Raw genomic sequence first — 21,235 nt, forward strand, 5'->3', positions numbered from 1 at the left:
TTTCTATAAAATACGTCATATTTAAAGATCAGAATTAAGTAATGTCTGTGTAAAATCATTTCGAATTCAGGTTTACATAAAATTCTTTGATATTAAGCTTTGTATAGAATCATTTCGGATTAAACCTATACAAAATTCTTCAGAATTAGAACGTACATAAAGTTTTGTTTAGAATTATAGATTATATAAAATTCTTTAAACACAGTTTGTATAAAATACGTCATATTTAAAGATCAGAGTTAATGTCTGTGTAAAATCATTTCGAATTCAGGTTTATATAAAATTCTTTGGAATGAAGGTTTGTATAAAATTATCTCTCAGACACAGAAGTGGATTTTATCATGACCCACTCTCGTTATTTCAATTGTATCTATAACGGACAATAAATGTGCGCTAAGGGGTGAATTTTTTAGCACGAACAATCACGAATGAATCTGTCACAGATCCCGTTGACATTATCGTCGCGATTCCGCGAAGTATATTTATATTTACCTAGTTCGCGTGTCGAAAAGTGTTTCCGGTCATCGCACCGTGCGTTTTCCTTCGACGGAGATTTTTCCTCTCGGAAAGCCGATGATATGGGGAATATTAACAGCATCGCTATCGGTTTTCAGATAATTAATTGGATGGAAGTTCGAAATAGATCGGCGCGACGGCACGGATTCAACTCGCAGCGAGGAATTCGCTGGGAGACAAGTGCAGATGCACCACGACTCATCAGCGGCTGCTCTCCACGACTTGAATTATATATATCCTGTATTAAACATACAATACTTGAATTAAAAATATGGCTTTATATATAGACGCCTTATTGAACGGGGGGATGTGATCGTACGTATCTGATGGTTTCGGGGACATTTAAAATAGGAAAAGGGACAGAAGGAGAATTTATAAAAATGCTATTTTGTATTTTTAGCCACAGAAATTTTGAATATAAGAACAAAAGAATTATGAATGCTATATTGTTTACTGAAGATCAGGATAAATCAAGATAAATATCATTACGAGAATTTTTTAAAATCGTTCAAAAATATTTTCCTACTCTTTCCATCGTAATCCAAAAATCATAAATATAAATTTTTTAAGGAGCAATTGAATTCATGCTTTTTTTATTAACAGACGACAGCGAGATTATACTAAAACAAACAATCTGAAAATATTAAAATGAATTGTCTGTCTAACTGTGATTGAATGTAACTGAATTTTTGCAAAAAGTAATGAAAAAGAACAAGGATTGGAACAAGTGTGGTATTAAACATCGCGATAAAAAATCGCGCTCAGTATAACCACACCCTAATGTGCATCATTCAAGGGACGCGAACGGCGCCGCGAGGCGGATCAATTACGCAAATTAAATTCCGCCCGAACCGACGTCGACGGCGCACGCAAGGAAATATTGTCTGCAAGCCTGCGACGTGCGGTTCCGAGCCCATGCTGCTTTGTGTTTCACCATCCACCCCCGCTTTTCCCTTTCCGGGACGTTAAACTGCCCCGGTGACCCCTTTTTCTGAATTTTTGTGGACGAAAGTACAATCTTTGCCTTGGAACCTTTTTGCACTACTTTTTGGTAATCCAGTCCGTGTGCTCTGGGATATTTATTTTGGACTCCACTACTTCCGTGGGCTTGTCAATATTTTTACTAAGTTTCGGTAGAAAATTTATGTCTTTATGTATTGCTGTCGAATCATTTATTAATTCAATTAATAATGTACAATTTTTATTTCGTTATTGCTCTTCAAAATTATTGTGCAGTCTTTTATTAATTCTGATCTTTAATAAGCGACAGGTATTCCTGAATTTTATATTCTTTTTTAAATGTCCTTTTTATGAAAGTTTCTTTTTGTCAATTTTTATGAAGATTTTTGGTAATGCAGTTTCTGTGTGCTCTGGAATATTTATTTATGGTCCCACTGTTACAATAAACTTGTCAGTATTTTTATTAGTTTTGGTACAATTTTTGTTTTTATTGTTCTTTAATAGGGTACGTAGGCACATTTTTCAATTTTTCAAGGTTTCTCAAAACGTCTGTTTCGTGAAATTTCGTCCATCGTGAAAATAACCATTACATGACTGCCCTTCAAAGTGGAATTGAACTACGAACAAAAATCGTACATCAATGTTCCAGGTGTTGTTACAAAAAAAATTTCAACTTCTCAATCCTGGGTAGTTCGAATCACGGAGAAAAATTTTCAAACTCCCTAGAGATTTTTCAATCTGCATAAGATTCGAGATTAGACGGTGGAAAGCGTCGAGATTAGACGCATATTTCTGCGAAATAAAAATTGTCTGAATTAGTTGCAAGATATAAATTTATTTTTTGAATAATTGTAACGAAATGGAAGTAATACAACAGTAGTTTCAAAAAGTTTAGAAGATTTCAAACGAAGTCCAACGAATATGAATTTTACGCCTTTCTTTTTAAATGAAATAAAATTCGATTCATTTGTAATCAATAGTTAAGCATTGAAATAATAAAACCATACAAAAAATATAAGATTTCTTTTCGAAAGGCATTTTCGTGGATAAAAACGTTCTGATTCCTGAAACTGTAAAGAAAATGATACGTCATAGGGGTTAAGAACGGGCACCGATCATTATAATCATGGAACGATCGCAGAAACGATGCGGAAGAATTTAAAAACCAATTAGAGCAGGGAATACGAGCAGCAGCACACGTCTCACGCAATTAACAGTGGTATTCAGTGTATCCGCAGCATAAAACAGCGAACGTCACCCAGTTACCGTGTCATTCCTCTCGGAACGAGACACGGCTTGCACGATATTAGACCGGAGAAACAAACTCGACCCCCTTTGCACCCGTTGAAAATAAATTTTTCGTGGCTGCAATTAAACGGGAAACCGTGGAGGCGAAGTTCCCGGGGTCCCGGGAATAGTTTAACCGGCGCACACAGTCGCGCTTTTACGGGGAACTTAAAACGCGGCTAAATATATTTGTGGTTTAACTACCGGCCACCCCTGCGCTGCTCCTGTTTAGATAATTGGACAGCTTCCCGTCTTCGCTTGGGAAAAGAAGTAATTATATATTCGATCCTCTTCCTCTTTTGGTCTTTCCTCCTCTCTCGCTCGCTCGCAGAAGGGTAGTTCCTGCAAGCGTTTTTAGAACTCTCTTGGAAGGGAGACTTTGCTCGCGGAATTTACGAACACGATCGAAATGCACCGGAAATGCCGGTTTAAGGGATTCAATTTTGCGAATGTATACCGTTCGGATTTAAAATTGCGTTTCTAGCTTCGTGGTTCCGCTCGTCGAGGCTCCGTCTGTTAACTTTATTGCCGGGATTTCGGTGGGAAGTTTTCGCGATGCGAGGACTGTATGATAAGGGAAACTTTTCTCGGCTGTAGTTATTGTATTCCGGAAATGTTGCTGGTTTTATGGCGCGTCTTATGGCTGACTTCGAATTGTCCAGTGTGTTAGAGTAACTATTTATTTCGTAATCTCGGCAAATGTTGGCTTAGTGATACGATACGGTCAAAGGAATTGCCACAGAGCTGCCTGGAAAACTCGGTACACTAAATTTTTCTGTGCTGTTACGAACAGGAAACTTCGTTCTTTAGTTCCGTGGCGAGTTTGTTCGGGAGGAACATTTTTTAAGCACTGTGGAAGCGATCAAAGTCGATCGAGTGGTAAAAACGAGTGGTAAAAACGATCATCGAAGTGTGACACGTCGATTTTAATTTTTACGGTATATAGTTTGTTGAAAAATATTTTACACGTATTTTTTATGTTTATATAAGTTCGGGGTGAAAATAGCCCTCGAAGTTGGAGGTGAAAATAGCCTTTAAAGGGGGTGAATAAAAAGATTTCAGAAAAACTTATTTGTTCACACAATACTTTGAAAAATTCATGTTTTTTGCAATAATTCTCATTAATTGTTTATCCATGCCCATGTAACTTTGTGTGTGTAAACAATTAACACAATAGGGGATACGTATTTCCGAAATTTTTTTGTTTTCGTCATTCAACAATAATTATTAAATATTTTCGGATCACGTAGGGAAGAGACCATGTTATATGTGTGCATTAAAAATCTGAAAACTTTAAAGCACAGAGTGCGCTAACCTTTTTATCGGAGCTCTCCATCAAGGGGCGCCAGCTGATTCGCGAGACGTCGAATCTGTAGGGCACAGGACCGTGTTCGGAAGGGATAATAAATGAATACGAGCGTTCGGTAATTTGGCACGGTTTTCGGAGTCTTTGACCGGGGGTAGCGTCTTTTGTTCGCGCCAATGGTGAATTGGCAGAGCCGTAGACGTGTCGTTTAAACTGGGCGCCAGCCAGCGTCGCGACGCGGCGCGTCGGCATCGACCAGTTCGTCGCTATGTGCATTAGCGATAGAGAAATTTCGGGCTGGCAATAAAGCGCCGTTCGCAGGATAAATAGTTGTTGGCTGGCCAGCTGACTGGTTGGCCTGGTTCTTCCTACGGATCCGTGAATCGTTGCATAGGATTCCTGTATCAAAGACGCCCCAGAGAACTCTCGAATGGGAGATCGAACCGCAATCGATAGAAGGGTTTACCCTTTTCCGCCCTGATTTCCCTTTTTTTCGACTATGAACATGTTGATACTACGATTTGCTACAGTCTTGAATTGATGTTCAGTGGAGGTTTGTTTTATTGGATAGTGCTCGGACTTATTTCGGTAGCCGTTACGGTAGAAAAATTTGTGGAGCGGTTGGTTGGTTTGTAGGCTGGAGCGTGGCATTTAAATCATGTTCGATAGGAGCCGGTCAACCGATATTCCCGGGGATTTACGGTGTCCTATAAATTCACGAAAGCTCCCGGATGAAGACCGTCTCGTGATTGTATACTGCCGAATATCCAGTGTCGTTATTTTGGATTTGCGTCCGTGGCGGGATCCCAGGCGACGTCGAGTGGTTTCATGTAGGGGATGAAGGGGAATTCGTCAGGGAGTAGAGAGAGGGATTAAAGAATTCGGTGGGGACTAGGGGAGGGCCGTGGGAAAGGGTTGAAGAGTGGGGAGAAGGCTGGAGGAGGGATTGACAAAAATTGAGATCGGACCAGGAATGGGTTTTAGGAAGTTGTTGAAGAATGGGGAAGTGTCTACAGAAAGGTCTATTAAAGGGAAGGTTCCTAGGAGGAGAAGAGGGAGTTAGAGACGTTAAGGTAGGGGTTTAGGAAGAGGTTTAGGAGGATTCTAGGGAAGGATCCCAAGGGTAGGTAGGATCCTAAGAAAAAGAGGGACCTTGAGAAGGTAGTAGGATCCTAAGAAAGGGGAATCTTAGGAAGGTAGGATCCAAGGAAGGGGACCTTGAGAAGCTAGGATCTCAAGGAAGTGGGATCTTGAGAAGGTAGGATCCAAGGAAGGGGTCCTTGAGAAGGTACAACTCCTAAGAAAGGGGAATCTTAGGAAAGTACAACTTCTAAGGAAGGGAGATCTTAGAAAAGGTACAGGAAGGGAGATCTTAGAAAAGGTAGGGTGGGATAGAAGGTCCTAAGAAACATTTTCAGAGAATGGAGGGGAGGGGATCCAGGGATGGGAAAGGACATCTAAGAAGGGAGGGGAAGGATAATCTAGAAAAGAGTGAAATCTAAGAAAGGGAAGAATCCAGAAAAGGCTGGAATTTCAGGGAAGGAGGAGAAAAATTCAGGAGGGGAGGGAACGTATCCAAAAAAGGGAAGTATAAATTAGAGAGGAAAGGGTCTAGTATACATAATTCAGTCAATTTGTTTAATGTACGCATAAATCACGCCCGCCGTGTCCTCCAGCGTACACTCGAGGACCTCGAGCGGAATTTATCGGCGAGAGGACACGCCTGTCCTGTGGATATTATGTCGACGTACGGCGTCACGTCCTCGGCCACCGCAATTTTATAGCTGTCCATTTCCCGCGAAAACGAAGCTCGCCGATGCATACACACTGCGAATTTAATCCCCTCGCCGAGAGCGGAAAGGAGAGCGAGAAAGCCCGAGGAGATTTGAGCTCTTATCGCGAGCCGCGCTTCCGGCGTGTCCCTGTTCCGCTCTGTCCCCCTATCACGGCCGCGGATCGTTCATTTAGATACAAGGCTTCGATTAAATTTAATAAATGCTGCGTCCGAATTCCTCGCGCCTATCGATACCGAACCGCCTGCCTCTCCGATGAATATTAATGCTGCCATAACTGCGACTCTTGTCGGCCGCGGTCCCGCGGGCGTTCCCAAAACGCGATTCCCAATGTTTCACCGAAATTGAATTCTCCCATCCTCCCGTTTCGCGGATATTTTTGCCCGGTCGCGTCGATTAGATTCGGGATATGGATACGGTGCTTGTTTCTCGGAAAATTTAATTATCGATCTTTGGGGAGACAGTGAAACGATTCCTTAATTAATAATTTGTTAGTGCTTTAATGACTCATAACATATTCAAGTTATACAAGGTGATTGTGACGAAACTTACGTGAGACACAGTTCTTCGAAAGATATTTGACATGTTTCTTTATTTATCGGCAACCATCCACATTGAAGGGCGGAAACCACACTTTTTGAGATATCCCAGAAACCAGAAGTCGCAAAAAATTGAATTTATTTTCGAGTTGCGTGTATGAATGATCCTTTGAATCGCAAAAGAAAATTTTAACAAAAGTCGTTTATTTAGAAAATACATTATAAATTCGATTTTCTTGCGGTTTCTCTAATTTATTGATAATGTATGTTAATATGGGATATTTGGCGAGCTCCCATGGGTGTTCCGCCAATTCCTATGGCTGCCAGAGACGATCAGCCCACAGATCGTTCCAAGGGCGATAATTCCTTGAAGCGGTAACTGGGATTCGCAAACGATAGCTGGGTCGTCGCGATAAATCGGCAGAGGAAACTGCTTACGCGGATACATCGCGGTTCGCGGAAGCTTTTAATCCGTCGCATATCAACGCGAAGCCGAGGGAAAGCAAGTGCGTCAAACAAGCCGCTGACTCGGATATCCGCAAACATGCACACCGAGCGGACTATACTCCTCCGCGAAATGCACGGAGATAAAGCCGGCTATCAACCGGAAAGGCGATCGAACACGGAAACGCTCTCCGTCGGGGCCAATCGCGTGCTTTCTTTTTTCATTTCATTTTTAGGGACTGAAACGGACCGGTGTTTTAACGAGTGTCGTTCCGCAACAGCAATTACGTTCTAAATATTCGTCTGGAGGCAGCAAAGTTCCAAGTAGCGGAGCTGCAACTCCGTAGAGATTAGATTCGACAGGTTATCGCCGCAACCATATTGGCGTCGTGTTGGTGGTAACGTTACCGAATACGTTTACACTCTGATCCCTTATCGGTACACAGTAGAACTGAAATAGATCGCCTTAGAACCGTCTTCGCGAAGTCGGTTTTACTTGATCAATCTGTAACTGAACGAGAAATTAATACAGCAATGTTGCCGAAGATACACTTTGGTTCTTTTCATCGCAAAAAATATTAAATATAGAAAGCCTCGAAATGAATTATATAAACGTACCATGTCTAGTAACCTGGTGCATTTAACATGAAGTGGATCGTGCAATTGTCCGGAAGAAGTTTGAAGTCTTCTTCGACGAACGTCTCGAACGGGTGTACACTCATGAGCAGGTGCCTTAGTTTGCTGTTGGCCGTCGTCAATGATGTGTCCGAGAATCTCACGAACGAGTTCGACTTGAGGTTCAAGGTCAGGAGGTTTTCCAAACTACGTGCCCAGCCAATTGGCAAGGAGGCCAATTTATTCTCCGACAGGTCTAGCATCTCGAGCGCAGGGTATCCATGGAACGTGGTGACATTGATGTAGGAGATACCATTGCTCCGAAGACTCAACATTTCCAAGGAATCCGACTTTCCGTCCGCGACCACATTGATACTGTTGTGGCTCAACACTAAACCGCGTAGCTGCAACAGAGCTTGCACGTCCGGCATTATCGAGAACATGTTGTGACTCAAAAGCAAGACCATCAGCTCACTCGTGTGCTGGAACATGTTGGCAGGCAGATAATAGAGAGAGTTTTGCGACAAATCCAATAGCCTTAAAGCGTCTCGGGGACTATCAAAGAATGTTTCTATTTCACTCATGCGCAAAGAACAACTTCTGCACGACAGAACATGTAGATTCCTCATCTCAGGGTGAATATAGAAGTCGTTGGTGTAATTAAACTCGTCGAGGTACAAAGACCGCAGGTTACTGACTGCATTCAAGGGAAATTCATTGAACCTGGTTCCCTCTAAATGCAAGTTCCGTAAAGTAGTTGGCAGTCGCCATAAAGTGGACCCTCTGTTAGAGCCGTAACCCATCAGATATAATTCAGCAAGCCGAGGGAGTTTAGCCTCGATAGACGCGTCTAGGGAACAACTTCCGATATCGCTCAGGTGAAGAGTTTCCAGGTTCGGAAAGTATCCTGTCATCGTACACCCGTTGTATTCAATGTACTGATTATAACCGCTTCTATCCAAAACCAATGTCTTCAAGCTGGATGAATTCCTACCATCGAGGACGTCCTTCGGCGCATGCGCGTTCGCCGTCAGGTTCAGGCACTCTATGTTTGGAACGTCCAGAAAGAAACTGTTAGGTATATTCGATATTTTGTTGAATGACAAATCGACGTGTCGAATTTTATCGCTCCTGATCACGTGGGACGGAATCTTCGATAAATCCAAATTCTGCAAGTTGACGGCGTCCTCTTCGACGCAGTGTAAGCTCGGAGACCTCGGCAACAACCGCTTCTCAATATCAATGTCGATGTTCCCGCTAAAATCGATCTCTCGGATTGATGGAAACTGTGGCAACAACAATACCAAGACGAGCCCGCACGCCCACATCATTTTGAACATCTGAAACAGAGAATTTTCAGTTATTCGTGACTCCCAACCAGACCTCGAAATTATATGTAATATACAAGGAGCCCCAAAAATATTGTACTTCCTTGACACGGGTGATTCCCGAGGTCATTTGAATATTCACGAAAAACACGGATCTGCCCCTTTTCACGAGGGCAAGGTATGGCATTTGCAACTGCAAAGTTTGCACTAAGATACCGAACCTAACGTGGTAACAGATGGGTCGAAATCGAAATTTGTCGACAAGTTTTGGTAGCGAATCGATAGCAAATTGCTTACTGGGTAATACCATATATGGATATACCATATGTAGATATAATATAGATAGTTTAATCGTTTTGGCGTGTCGAAGACGCTGCGCCGTCTTTTTTTCTCAATACTCGCTCTCTCTCTCGAGATCTCTATACGTTCGTATGTCGTCGGATAGCTTCGGGGTCCCGAAGAGGCAACCGGATGCTTTCGAGAACCCGATGCGTATAATACTTTTGGGAGCCGACCCATTTGAAAAAAAATGAAAAGTGAAAAGTAGTTTAAATATAGAAACCTAATATAAATCAGAGTTGGGCATTAATCGATTAAAATTTCAATCATGTTTGATTGATTAATGTGTACGATTAAAATAAGAAATCATCGAAAAATCGACGATTGATTCAATCGATTGATGAAGCTAATCGTCAATCGTTGATTAAAAAAAGAAATCATCGAAAAAAACGACGATTGACTCAATCGATTGATGAAGTAAATCGTTAATCGTTGATTAAAGAAAGAAATCATCGAAAAAAACGACGATTGATTCAATCGATTGATGAAGTTAATCGTTCATTAAAAAAAGAAATCATCGAGAAAAACATAAAAGCACGTAAACAGAATTTATATTATAGTCCAAATGACAATACACCTAAACCCAGTTTACATTTTTTTGAGTATTTATATACAAGTTTTGATTAATTCAATTTTGATGAATCAATTATCCGATTGACGATTACAATTGAATGGAATGTAATCGTTAATCGCAATTAACGACTAAAGTAGAATCTAATCGTTACTGCGATTAACAATTAATAATTATTTAATCGTTAACCGCAATTAACGATTAATAAGTATTTAATCGTTAACCACAATTTTAACGACTAAACTAGAAGATTAATTGTTAATTGAGATCAACGATTGAAGTAAAAATTTAGTTGTAAATCGTTGATTAAATTTTTGCCCAACTATGATATTATCCGTTTCTTTATAAATATTTTTAAGCATTCAAGTAAATATAATTCTTGGTTCTTCCACGCACTGTTCTAACCACTATAACGGCGAAAAGAAATATACAGCAAGGAGTTTAGAAAACTATTTAGAAAAGTAATGGGATGGAACCTTTTCATTTTCAAATAAAAAATCACTTGTACTTACGGACAGAGACGTACACGTTCCCGGATCGACAACTGTGGCTGTATTGACTCGATTCGCATGCAGCATTTCTTTATATAAGGCCGATAGCAACACGATATCAGAGCTAACTCAACACTAAAATTGTCAAGGACAGGTAACACTGTCCAACGAACTTCTTTCATGTTCCACAATTACTGTTGGGTGGTTCTTATAGAGTATTTTTGCGCTGATTCTCCGAATCTGCCCTTAATTTTTCTCCTGGACACATAGTTTTTGAGAAACATGGATTTGAAAGAAAACATATTTTTCAACTCTAAACGAATATTGTGATGGTATTATAAAAGATATTGAATTATTCTTTGCAGCAAAAGATTCTGTAGACTTTCCCGAATACAGTGATATCCAATATTAATACATTATAAATGTTTAAACAATCATTAAAGACGGAGAGACACCATTTTTGCACCAATTTTTGAGGATATTTTTGAGTTTACCTCAAAAAATAAGGGTCCAGCGTAAAATCGAACTACAGTGAATCGGAAAAATATTCGGACGCTCTAATAAAGTCGATAACATTTTTAATATTGAGCTATACGATTTGAACTTTTTGGGGATGCTACAGCAGTTAGTTTACTACAGGATATGAAAAAATATTTTTTTCGAAAATTGCAATTGATCGGAATTGTAGAAAAAATACTAAAAGTTGCATTTTACAACTTTTTTTATGTTCTGTACTGAGAATTAAAAAATTGTTGTAGATCTGTGTCAATTATTATTATTAGTGTCAATATTCTGAAAATTTTGTTAAAATCGGTCGACGTGGCAATAAGCTACAAACGTTTAAAGATTTTCGGCATACATATAACTGCAATTTTTTACATCCTTCAATGCCTGTCATTTTTTCCGCATTATCCGATTTCGATGTATCTTTCACAGTACATGTGATTGACACAGATCTACAAAACGTATTTTTTAAATTATCAATATAGGCCCACATAAAAAGGTTGTAAAATGCAACTGTCAGTATTTTTCCTACAATTCCGACCAAGTGCTATTTTTGAAAAAAATCTTTTCACATCAAGTAGTAAATTAATTGCTGTAGCTTTCCCCAAAAAGTTCAAATCGTATAGTACAATATTAAAAAAGTTGTCGTCTACTTAAGAGCGTCCGAATATTTTTCCGAATCACTGTATGTCACGCGATAGAGCAGACTTTTATTTTGAGAAACACACATTTTTTAGTTTGCAACGTCCACGTTTTTACCGAACCAGAAAGCAACCAGTGGTACTTTTCGCCGCGCCGTATCCCGACGAACGACCGCGCTAGTGGAACTGCACCACTGGCGGCAACTCATGTCGGGCGAAGATATTTTGCTTTCTGGTTCGGTAAAAACGTCGACATTGCAAACTTCAAAGGGGGGTTTCTCAAAATAAAAGTCTGTTCCTATCACGTGATATAGTTCGATTTTACGCTGGACCCATATTTTTTAAGATAAATTCAAAAATATCCCCAAAAATTGGTGCAAAAATGGTGTCTCCCCGTCTTTAATCATTGTTGAAACATTTATAATGTATTAATATTGGATATCACTGTATTCGGGAAAGTCTACAGAATCTTTTGCTGCAAAGAATAATTCAATATCTTTTATAATACCATCACAATAGTCGTTTAAAGTTGAAAAATATGTTTTTTTTTTCAAAGTCATGTTTCTCAAAAACTGTACGTCCAGGAGAAAAATTAAGGGCAGATTCGGATTCAGTACATAAAACTCTATAAGAACCAGCCAACAGTAATTGTTGAAAAAATTTGGTGTTGGACAGTGTAATTCAAGTGGTATGTGTCATAGTTTCGTAAACACGCAGTTGACTAACGCTCTATGTATATGGTTGTTATATACCAATGTCATTTTATTCTACATACAAGATACCCAGCATCCTGTTTTTACTACATAAAAACTCATGATTTCATCCTTGACTCATCTTCAAACTCTGTGTAGGAAAATAGTCTAATCAGCTATACATATACATATACCCAGTCAGCCAGGCCTGCGTCGAGCAGAAATCGAGCTCAGCCCTGACAGAACGACGCTCGAAGCTTCTGCCGAGCAGAATCCAGGACTGAGCGGCGAGCATTGTGCCCGAGCAGCTTTTGCCGTGTCAGATGCCCGGTTTTTCTGCCAGCAGAAAGCGCTACAGTAATTCTTCGATCGAAATCCCAACACCCGTGTTTTGAACGGACTTCAATAGTATAGGGTGGCTATATTTTTATGACTGCGTCTACCGCGCCGACCGCGTCGAGACTTCAAACGACGAGTCGAACATAGAGAAGGACAGAATGAAATATGTACTTATGCAAACGCAGATGGCCGTCTAAAATCGAGCATTTTGCTTAGTGGGTACGTACGTTATGGGAAAGTGGTGTGGGATATAGATGGCAACAATTATTGACGGTGAAGCCGTCCGCCATGAGTGCGAGTTATTAAGGGGGTAGTATAGGCTCGATTTGGGACTAGAAAATAACTAGAATCTTACTAGAAAAATGGCTCGAAACATGGGTTTGCGCGCTGTCGGTTTTCGTCCTTATTTCAGAAAATTTTGGGCTGAGTGAGGGCTTATTCTAAAGAGGAAGGTTAGACGCACTGCGCCCTGGTCACGAGGTTAACGAGATTATGTTTATAACTAATAATATGAGGGCCCAAAGTAGAGAAAAAATCTAGAAATGACAACAGTTCGTAGCTGAACTGTTCTTTATTGGAGACATACTTGGTACAACTCGCGTAGCTCGCGAGACCGCTCTCGACGAATTCTCTACCAGAACTAACTTAGAAACTAGCCGCATGCTCGCCGACGCATTCCCACGAAAATCATTCTTTCTTCATTCTCGCAGTTCACTTTCACTCTAAACTAAACGAAACAAATTCACCCTACGCGTCCTAAACATTCACCCTAAACATCCACTCAAAGATATCGAGCAGCACGCAACCCGAACCATTCATTCAAGCACACTTTCGTCTTAAACTGGATACCTGGCGGAGACGTAGCTTGTCGTCGCCGCAGTATGTGCAATGTCTAGTAACCTGGTCGATTCTGAACTGTTTCATCCTGCGTGAAAGTATCGTCCCTTAACATGAAGTGGATCGTGCAATTCTCAGGGAGAAGTTCGAAGTCTTGTTCGTCGAAGCTCTCGATCGGGTGTACGCTCATGAGCAAGTGCCTTAGTTCGCTGTTGGCCGTCGTCAAAGATGTGTCCGAGAGCCTCACGAACGAGTTCGACTTGAGGTTCAAGGCCAGGAGGTTTTCCAAACTGTGTGCCCAGCCAATTGGCAGGGAGGCCAATTTATTCTCCGACAGGTCTAGCATCTCGAGCGCAGGGTATCCCTGGAACGTGGTGACATTGATTTGGGAGATACCATTGCCCTGAAGACTCAACGTTTTCAAGGAATCCGACCTTCTGCCCGCGACCTCACTGATATGGTTGTGGCTCAACACTAAACCGCGTAGCCGCGACAGAGCTTGCACGTCCGGCATTATCGAGAACTCGTTGTTACTCAGTAGCAAGCTCTCCAGGTTACTCATGTGATGGAACATGTTGGCAGGCAGATGATAGAGAGAGTTTTGCGACAAATCCAATAGCCTTAAAGCGTTTCGGGGACTATCGAAGAATGTTTCTATTTCACTCGTGCGCAAAGAACAATTTCTGCACGACAGAACTTGTAGGTTCTTCATCTCGGAGGGAATATAGAAGTCATTGTCGTAATTAAACTCGTCGAGGTACAAAGACTGCAGGTTACTGACTGCATTCAAGGGAAATTCATTGAACCTGGTTCCCTCTAAATGCAAGTGCCGTAAAGTAGTTGGCAGTCGCCATAAAGTGGACCCACTGTTAGAGCCGTAACCCATCAGATATAATGTTTTAAGCCGAGGGAGTTTATCCTCCATAGACGCGTCTATAGAACATTCCATTTCGATATTGCTCAGGTGAAGAGTTTCCAGGTTCGGAAAGTATCCTGTCATCTTACACCTGTTGTAATCATTGTACCCATTAGAACCGCTTCTATCCAAAACCAATGTCTTCAAGCTGTATGAATTGCTACCACGGAAGACGGATTTCGGTGAATACGCGTTCCCCGTCAGGTTCAGGCACTCTATGTTCGGAACGTCCAGGAAGAAACTGTTAGGTATATTCGATATTACGTTATATGACAAATCAACGTGTCGGACTTTGTCGCTTTTGATCACGTGGGTCGGAATCATCGATAAACCCAATCTGTGTAAATTGACGGCGTCTTCTTTGCCGCAGTTTTTGCCCGAATCCTTCGGCAACAACTCATTCTCAATGTCAATATCGATGTTCCCGCTAAAATTGATCTCTCGGATTGATGGAAATTGTGGCAACAACAGTACCAAGACGAGCCCGCACGCCCACATCATTTTGAACATCTGAAACAGAAAATTTTGTATCAACTTAATATACAGGGGGTCCCAAAAACGGGGCATTTCCGAGGTCATTTGGAGACTTCTCCCCGACTTTGTTGACGAAAAACACGGACCTGCCCCTTTTCACTAGGGCCAGGTTTGGCAAGGATTTGCGACTGCAAAGTTTGCACTAAAATATCGAATCTCACGCGGTAACAGATGTGTCGGGATCGAAAGTCGACAAGTTTTGGTAGCAAATCGATAGAAAATTGCTTACTGGATATACAGTAGTGGACAAAAGTTTAAGGACGCTCTAAAAAAGACGATAACTATTTGAATATTGTACTATATTATTTGAACTTTTTTGGGAAGCTAGAGCAATTAGTATAGTACAGAATGTGAAAAGAAATTTTTCGAAAAATTTCCAATTGATCGGAATTGTTGAAAAAATACTAAAGGTTGCATTTTCAATTTTTTTATATGGGCCTATATTGGAAATTTAAACAATACGTTTCGTCGATCTGTGTCAATTATACGCACTGTGAAAATTTTATCGAAATCATTGAAAGGTGTAAGAATCCTTAGATTTATTGCGGTTAGAGGCCGAAAATTGTGAAAATCTGCCATTTTTACCATCTTTAAACGTTTGTACCTCATTGCAACGTCGACCGATTTCAACGAAATTTTCAGGATATGTTCAATTGACACAGATCTACAAAACGTATTTTCTAAATTTTCAATATAAGCCCACATATAAAAAAAATTGAAAATGCAACTTTTCGTATTTTTTCAACAATTCCGATCAATTGTAATTTTTGAAAAAATTTCTTTTCTCATCCTGTAGTAAACTAATTATTGCTCTAGCTTCCCAAAATAGTTCAAATCGCATAGTACAATGTTAAAATAGTTATCGTCTTCTTTAGAGCGTCCTTAAACTTTTGTCCACTACTGTATTAGCAGGTCCCATTTGAGAAATAATGAAAAGTGAGAAAAGTAGTTTGAACATAGTAACCTAATATAAATCTACGGAAGACGAATGTTATCACTTTCTTTTTAAATATTAAATCATTCAAGTAAATATAATTCTTATTTCTTCCATGCAATGTTCTAACCACTATAACGGCGAAAAGAAATATACAGCATGGAGTATAGAAAACTATTTAGAGAAGTCAGTAATGAGACGAAACTTTCTTTATTTTCAAACAAAGAATCACTTGTACTTACGGACAGAGACGTACACGTTCCCGGATCGACAACTGTGGCTGTATTGACTCGATTCGCATGAAACATTTCTTTATATAAGCCGATAGCAACAAGATATCAGAGCTAACTCGACACTAAAATTAGCCAGGACAGTAATTCAAGTGGTACAGTGGACCACGAAAGTATTTGAACGCACTTTAATACAGTATAACTATTTTATGATCAGATCAAACAACCTGACTCTTTTTGAGCAATTAGAAAAATTAATTTACCAAGTAAGATGCAAAAAAGATATTGAAATAATTGCAACTGCTAAGAATCACGTGAGCAATAGCAAGTAAAAGAGGTATTTATAAGTTTTTTATTAGAGCCCTCAATAAAAATGTAAAATATGCGTTTTGTAGATGTATGTATAGTTATACACATAAGAAACTGTTCAAATGTCGCGAAAAACTATGATTTCCACCACATCCAAAACATCTATTCTAAATTTTCATTAAGGGCCCAAATAAAAAGTTCTAAAAAATCCTTTTTTCATTTTTGCACGCAACCTTGTAAATTGTAATTTTTGGAAAATCTTGTTTGCAGATCATTTGGTAAACCAATACTTCTAATTGCTTACAAAACATCAGGTCGTTTGGTACAATTATAAAAATGTTATACAAACTGTTTTAAAATGCGTTCAAATACTTTCGTGGTTCACTGTATGTGCCGCAGTCTCGTCAACATGCATATGACCGACGTTCTATATGGTCTTGAAAAAACGCGATTACTTCGCACGAAGTCTATTTACATGTACCGCAGTTGAAGATAGTCTTGACGAAGAGCTCATTATCAAGAATGTCATAATAAAGTTCAAGATTGGACGACTGAACTGCTGTTGCAGTAGAGCCGTTTGGAATATTGCACGTGGTGCCAAATGTCAAATTGGAAATGATTCAACAGTGCCTGTATGCTCTGATGTTTTCTCAATCCTTTCCATTCGACTCAATCATCTAAACATCCACTCGACGCTATCACGCAACACGCAACCCGAACCATTCATTCAAGCACACTTTCGTCTTAAACTAAATCCCAACAAAAACATTCTGTAAACAGGAGCCAAGTTCTTATGGCCGTAAAAAGTTGTGAGCTCAAACAAAATACGGCCAAGTTCGTTAGCTTAGAAAAATAGAAATAAAAATTAGTTAAAAAGAACGCTATTTAATTTTTAAAGAGTCACATGGAGGGCTAAATTATTCAAACTTGGCCGTTACTTTTTAAACCAATGGCCCTAAAACGTGTTAGGTAGCGGCCAAGTTTGAATAATTTAGCCCTCCATGTGACTCTTTAAAGATTAAATAGCGTTCTTTTTAACTAATTTTTATTTTTCTAAGCTAACGAACTTGGCCGTATTTTGTTTGATCTCACAACTTTTTACGGCCATAAGAACTTGGCTCCTGTTCACAGAATGTTTTTGTTGGGATTTCATCGATTTTTGTTGAAATTTCATCAATTATCAAGTAGGTATCAAAGATTAACACTCTGCCGGCGAATTAGAACCAAACTTTACCTAGATTTTTTTTTGTTATAATTTTAGTGTCATTTTCAACCTTATTGTAATCTACCAGTTTGAGCTTTTTGCCACTACCTCGAATGGCGCTATACGAACGTTTGAAGAGAGCAGATGATTCTTTCCGGAATTTACACGGTTCCTTATGGGAAAAGCGGCATATTTCATTTTCTCCATACATAACCCATTTCGTTTTTTTTTTTTAATACAACCCCTTTAAGGTGTAAAATTTCAAACTTTGATAATTATTCCTTTGAGTGTTTGTTATGGTGGACCTATGTACCAAATTTCAAGCTTGTAGGTCAATGGGGAGTACCCAAAAGGTTCTGATGATCCGTCAGTCAGTCAGTTAGTGACAAATTTAGCGATTTTTGAGGTCCTATATCTCGGAACCTACTAATGTTGGAAGATTAATGTTTTGTCAATATTGAGACATGATAGCATTTAACAAGTGTACGAAATTACATCTCTCCATCTGCCTCCAGTGCCGAGTTATAAGCCTCTAAAAAACGGCTAAGTTGTTTCGTGTAAAAGGAGGTAGTGCAAGAACTTGGCTGGTGCATTACCGTGCACCTAGACACCTGGCGGAGACGTGGCGCCAGCTTGTCGTCGACACAGTACCATGTCTAGTAATCTGATGGATCCTGAACTGTTTCATCCAGCGCGAAAGTATCGTCCCTTAATATGAAGTGGATCGTGCAATTCTCCGGGAGATGTTCAAAGTCTTGTTCGTCGAAGCTCTCGATCGGGTGTACGCTCATGAGCAGGTGCCTTAGTTCGCTGTTGGCCGTCGTCAAAGATGTGTCCGAGAATTTCACGAACGGGTTGGACATGAGGTTTAAGGTCAGAAGGTTCTCCAAACTATGTGCCCAGCCAATTGGCAGGGAGGCCAATTTATTCTCCGACAGGTCTAGCATCTCGAGCGCAGTTAATCCCTGGAACGCGGTGGCATTGATTTGGGAGATACCATTGCCCCGAAGACTCAACATTTTCAAGGAATTCGACTTTCTGTCCGCGACCTCATTGATACGGTTGTGGCTCAACACTAAACCGCGTAGCTGCGACAGAGCTTGCACGTCCGGCATTATCGAGAACATGTTGTTACTCAAAAGCAAGCTCTCCAGGTTACTCGTGTGCTGGAACATGCTGTCAGGCAGATGATAGAGCAAGTTGTGCGACAAATCCAGTAGCCTTAAAGCGTTTCGGGGACTATCGAAGAATTTTTCTATTTCAGTCGTGCGCAAAGAACAATTCCTGCACGACACAACTTGTAGGTTGACGATCTCCGAGGAAATATAAAAGTCATTGTTGTAATCAAAACCGTCGAGGTACAAAGATTGGAGGTTACTGACTGCATTCAACGGAAATTCATTGAACCTGGTTCCTTTTAAATGCAAGTGTCGTAAAGTAGTTGGTAATCGCCATAATCTGGACCCTGAGCTAGAGCCGTAGCCCCTCAGATATAGCGTAGCAAGCCGAGGGAGTTTAGCCTCGATAGACGCGTCTAGGGAACAACTTTCGATATTGCTCAGGTGAAGAGTTTCCAGGTTTGGAAAGTATCCTGTCATCGTGCACCTGTTGCAATTGTACTCATTACATCCGATGCGATCCAGAATCAATGTCTTCAAGCTGTTTGAATTGCTACCACGGAAGACGGATTTCGGTGAATACGCGTTCCCCGTCAGGTTCAGGCACTCTATGTTCGGAACGTCCAGAAAGAAACTGTTTGGTATGTTCGATATTCTGTTGAATGACAAATCAACGTGTCGAATTTTATCGCTCTTGATCACGTGGGTCGGAATCTTCGATAAATCCAATTTCTGCAAGTTGACGCCTTCCTCTTCGCCGCAGTTTTTGCCCGGTGCCCTTGGCAACAACTCCTTCTCAATATCAATATCGATGTTCCCGCTAAAATCGATCTCTCGGATTGATGGAAACTGTGGCAACAACAGTACCAAGACGAGTCCGCACGGCCACGTCATTTTAAACACATCTGAAACAAAGTATTTTCAGTCATTCGTCGCTCCCAAGAATACCTCGAAATTTTTTATCGACTATAATATACAGTGGGTCCCAAAAATACTGTATTTTGTTGGAACGAAAGTTCGCAGAGTTTGTAAATTAAGAAATGAAAGCTAAAATTCAGATATCTATTCATAGATTTATTCAATAACATATTTTCCAGTCTGTTCTATCACTTTTTGCCATTTTCGAGGTAACTTCTCGTGTTATTGAATAGATACATGAATAAATACCTTAATTTTATCTTCGATTCTTAAGTTGAAAACGCTACGAACTTTCTTTCCAACCCAATACATATGTACATCCTTGAAACGGGTGATTCCGGAGGTCATTGGTATACTTCTCCGCGACTTTATTGACGAAAAACACGGACCTGCGACTGCAAAGTTTGCACTAAAATACCGAAAGTAACGCGGTAACAGATGGGTCGAAACCAGAATTTGTCGACAAGTTTTGGTAGCAAATCGATAGCAAATTGCTGGGCATATATGTATACAGGTCTCATTTGAGAAATAATGAAAAGCGAAAAGTAGTGTCAATATAAAAACCTAATATAAATGTGGGATGTCTAAATTACCGCGAAGATTAGTTAGGTTAAACGCGCGTCCCGCGAAGTGAGAAAGAACAGGTGAATAATGTCGAGAGAAAAAACATGCGAATAATGTCGAGGGAAAAGGCGAGGAAGAGACGACCTTGAGGAGTCTGACGTCGCGCGTCGGGCATCACCTTGTACAGTTATCGCTAGATCTATAGATCAATCATCTTATTATTTTTATTAAACGAGTGAGTCGATTACTTTATTGATCCCTGCCCGAGTAGATCGATTGGTTAACTCGATCGTGAATAAAATGGGGGAATCCTACATTAATCTACTAAAGACGAATGTTATCGGTTTCTTTATAAATATTTAAGCATTCAATTTTAAAACAAATTATTTACATATTAGCCAGTAAACTAATCCTTCTACCGTCTGAAAAGAAACTCAAGCTCTTGGGTCCAATTTTGAAGAAGTAATTCGTTTCTTTAATGTGTACGAATACTTTGTACACCGACTATAGGTTCGATTTGCATGAAGCATTTCTCTATACAATAAGACCGATAGCAACACGATGTTAGATCTAATTCGACACTAAAATTATCATGGACTCGAGTAAACATGCAGTTGACTAACGCTCCATTTGTTTTTGGAAGTTCTCATGAAGTCTACTTACATGTATCGCAGTTGAAGATAGTCTTGACGAAACAGCTCGTTATCGAGAATGTTACAGTAAATTTGTTAAAGACTGGACTGCTGTTGAAGTGTAAAGCCTTTTGAAATAGTGGTGCCAAATGACAAATTGGAAAGGATTCAACAGTGTCTATATGCTCTGATGTCTTCTCAATCCTTTTCTCAATCTCAAAAAATGCTATCCTGATGTACTGTATGTACGGCACTGGTTTCTGATGGTTCTTACTGCTCTGAGCTGTGCTGACACTGCTGACTAACTAACTCAGGTATGAGAAAATTTTCTTTTCATCGGAGGCATTCTCAAGGAATACCCCCACTTCTCGGCCGCGCGTCTCGCTCCCTGTGGCGTCCATAGCATCGTCCTCGGAGCATCACGGCCGCCACGGGGAGCGAGACGCGCGGACGGCAGAGGTGGAGAGAATCCTTGAGAATGTGCCTCCCATCGAGTAAAAATTTGCTCATCCCTGAACTGACTGCTCGCGCACCATGGTCTTCTGGCCACCGTTTTGGGTCTTCCCCATTTGAATGGTGGGGGTGACTGAGCCGCTTGTGTTTTCCAGATGCTTACTTAATACCTGACTGATAAATTGAATGAATTAGTCATAGAACCTTCTTATTGTGTTTGT

At 40.3% G+C, this 21,235-nt stretch overlaps 4 protein-coding genes across 8 annotated transcripts in view; 1 reads left to right on the forward strand and 3 right to left on the reverse strand.

Annotated features, from left to right (window-relative positions):
• Window positions 1–21,235, forward strand: part of LOC143210826 (neprilysin-1) — a 181,130-nt gene that overhangs the window by 123,713 nt on the left and 36,182 nt on the right. The window lies entirely within an intron of this gene.
• LOC143210834 (podocan-like protein 1) lies at window positions 6,354–10,365 on the reverse strand. 2 transcript variants are annotated; one of them, XM_076428054.1, is made up of 3 exons: window positions 10,211–10,365; window positions 7,464–8,800; window positions 6,354–7,350 (listed from the first exon to the last, which is right to left on the reverse strand). In XM_076428054.1, the coding sequence occupies exons 1-2, from the start codon at window positions 10,274–10,276 to the stop codon at window positions 7,469–7,471; spliced, it is 1,398 nt and encodes a 465-aa protein (XP_076284169.1). In that variant the 5' UTR covers window positions 10,277–10,365; the 3' UTR covers window positions 6,354–7,350; window positions 7,464–7,468. The 2 variants fall into 2 exon arrangements, with proteins under 2 accessions (XP_076284169.1, XP_076284168.1); XM_076428053.1 differs by having other exon boundaries at window positions 6,354–7,356; window positions 10,211–10,364.
• LOC143210833 (podocan-like protein 1) lies at window positions 12,903–15,959 on the reverse strand. The gene is made up of 2 exons (XM_076428052.1): window positions 15,829–15,959; window positions 12,903–14,628 (listed from the first exon to the last, which is right to left on the reverse strand). Exons 1-2 carry the CDS (start codon window positions 15,892–15,894, stop codon window positions 13,258–13,260), a joined length of 1,437 nt encoding a protein of 478 aa, XP_076284167.1. The 5' UTR covers window positions 15,895–15,959; the 3' UTR covers window positions 12,903–13,257.
• LOC143210837 (podocan-like) lies at window positions 17,130–20,857 on the reverse strand. The gene is made up of 2 exons (XM_076428058.1): window positions 20,593–20,857; window positions 17,130–19,352 (listed from the first exon to the last, which is right to left on the reverse strand). The coding sequence occupies exon 2, from the start codon at window positions 19,339–19,341 to the stop codon at window positions 17,986–17,988; it is 1,356 nt and encodes a 451-aa protein (XP_076284173.1). The 5' UTR covers window positions 19,342–19,352; window positions 20,593–20,857; the 3' UTR covers window positions 17,130–17,985.

Source organism: Lasioglossum baleicum, chromosome 7 (assembly GCF_051020765.1).
Source record: "Lasioglossum baleicum chromosome 7, iyLasBale1, whole genome shotgun sequence".
NCBI classification, from domain to species: domain Eukaryota; kingdom Metazoa; phylum Arthropoda; class Insecta; order Hymenoptera; family Halictidae; genus Lasioglossum; species Lasioglossum baleicum.

Bases quoted from the DNA above. Each gene is read 5' to 3' on its own strand.
- LOC143210834 (XM_076428054.1), bottom strand. From the start codon at position 10,276: ATGCTGCATGCGAATCGAGTCAATACAGCCACAGTTGTCGATCCGGGA. The intron at 8,801-10,210 runs GTAAGTACAAGT...TCTCTGTTTCAG, and splicing joins GAACGTGTACGTCTCTGTCC to ATGTTCAAAATGATGTGGGC.
- LOC143210833 (XM_076428052.1), bottom strand. From the start codon at position 15,894: ATGTTTCATGCGAATCGAGTCAATACAGCCACAGTTGTCGATCCGGGA. The intron at 14,629-15,828 runs GTAAGTACAAGT...TTTCTGTTTCAG, and splicing joins GAACGTGTACGTCTCTGTCC to ATGTTCAAAATGATGTGGGC.
- LOC143210837 (XM_076428058.1), bottom strand. From the start codon at position 19,341: ATGACGTGGCCGTGCGGACTCGTCTTGGTACTGTTGTTGCCACAGTTT.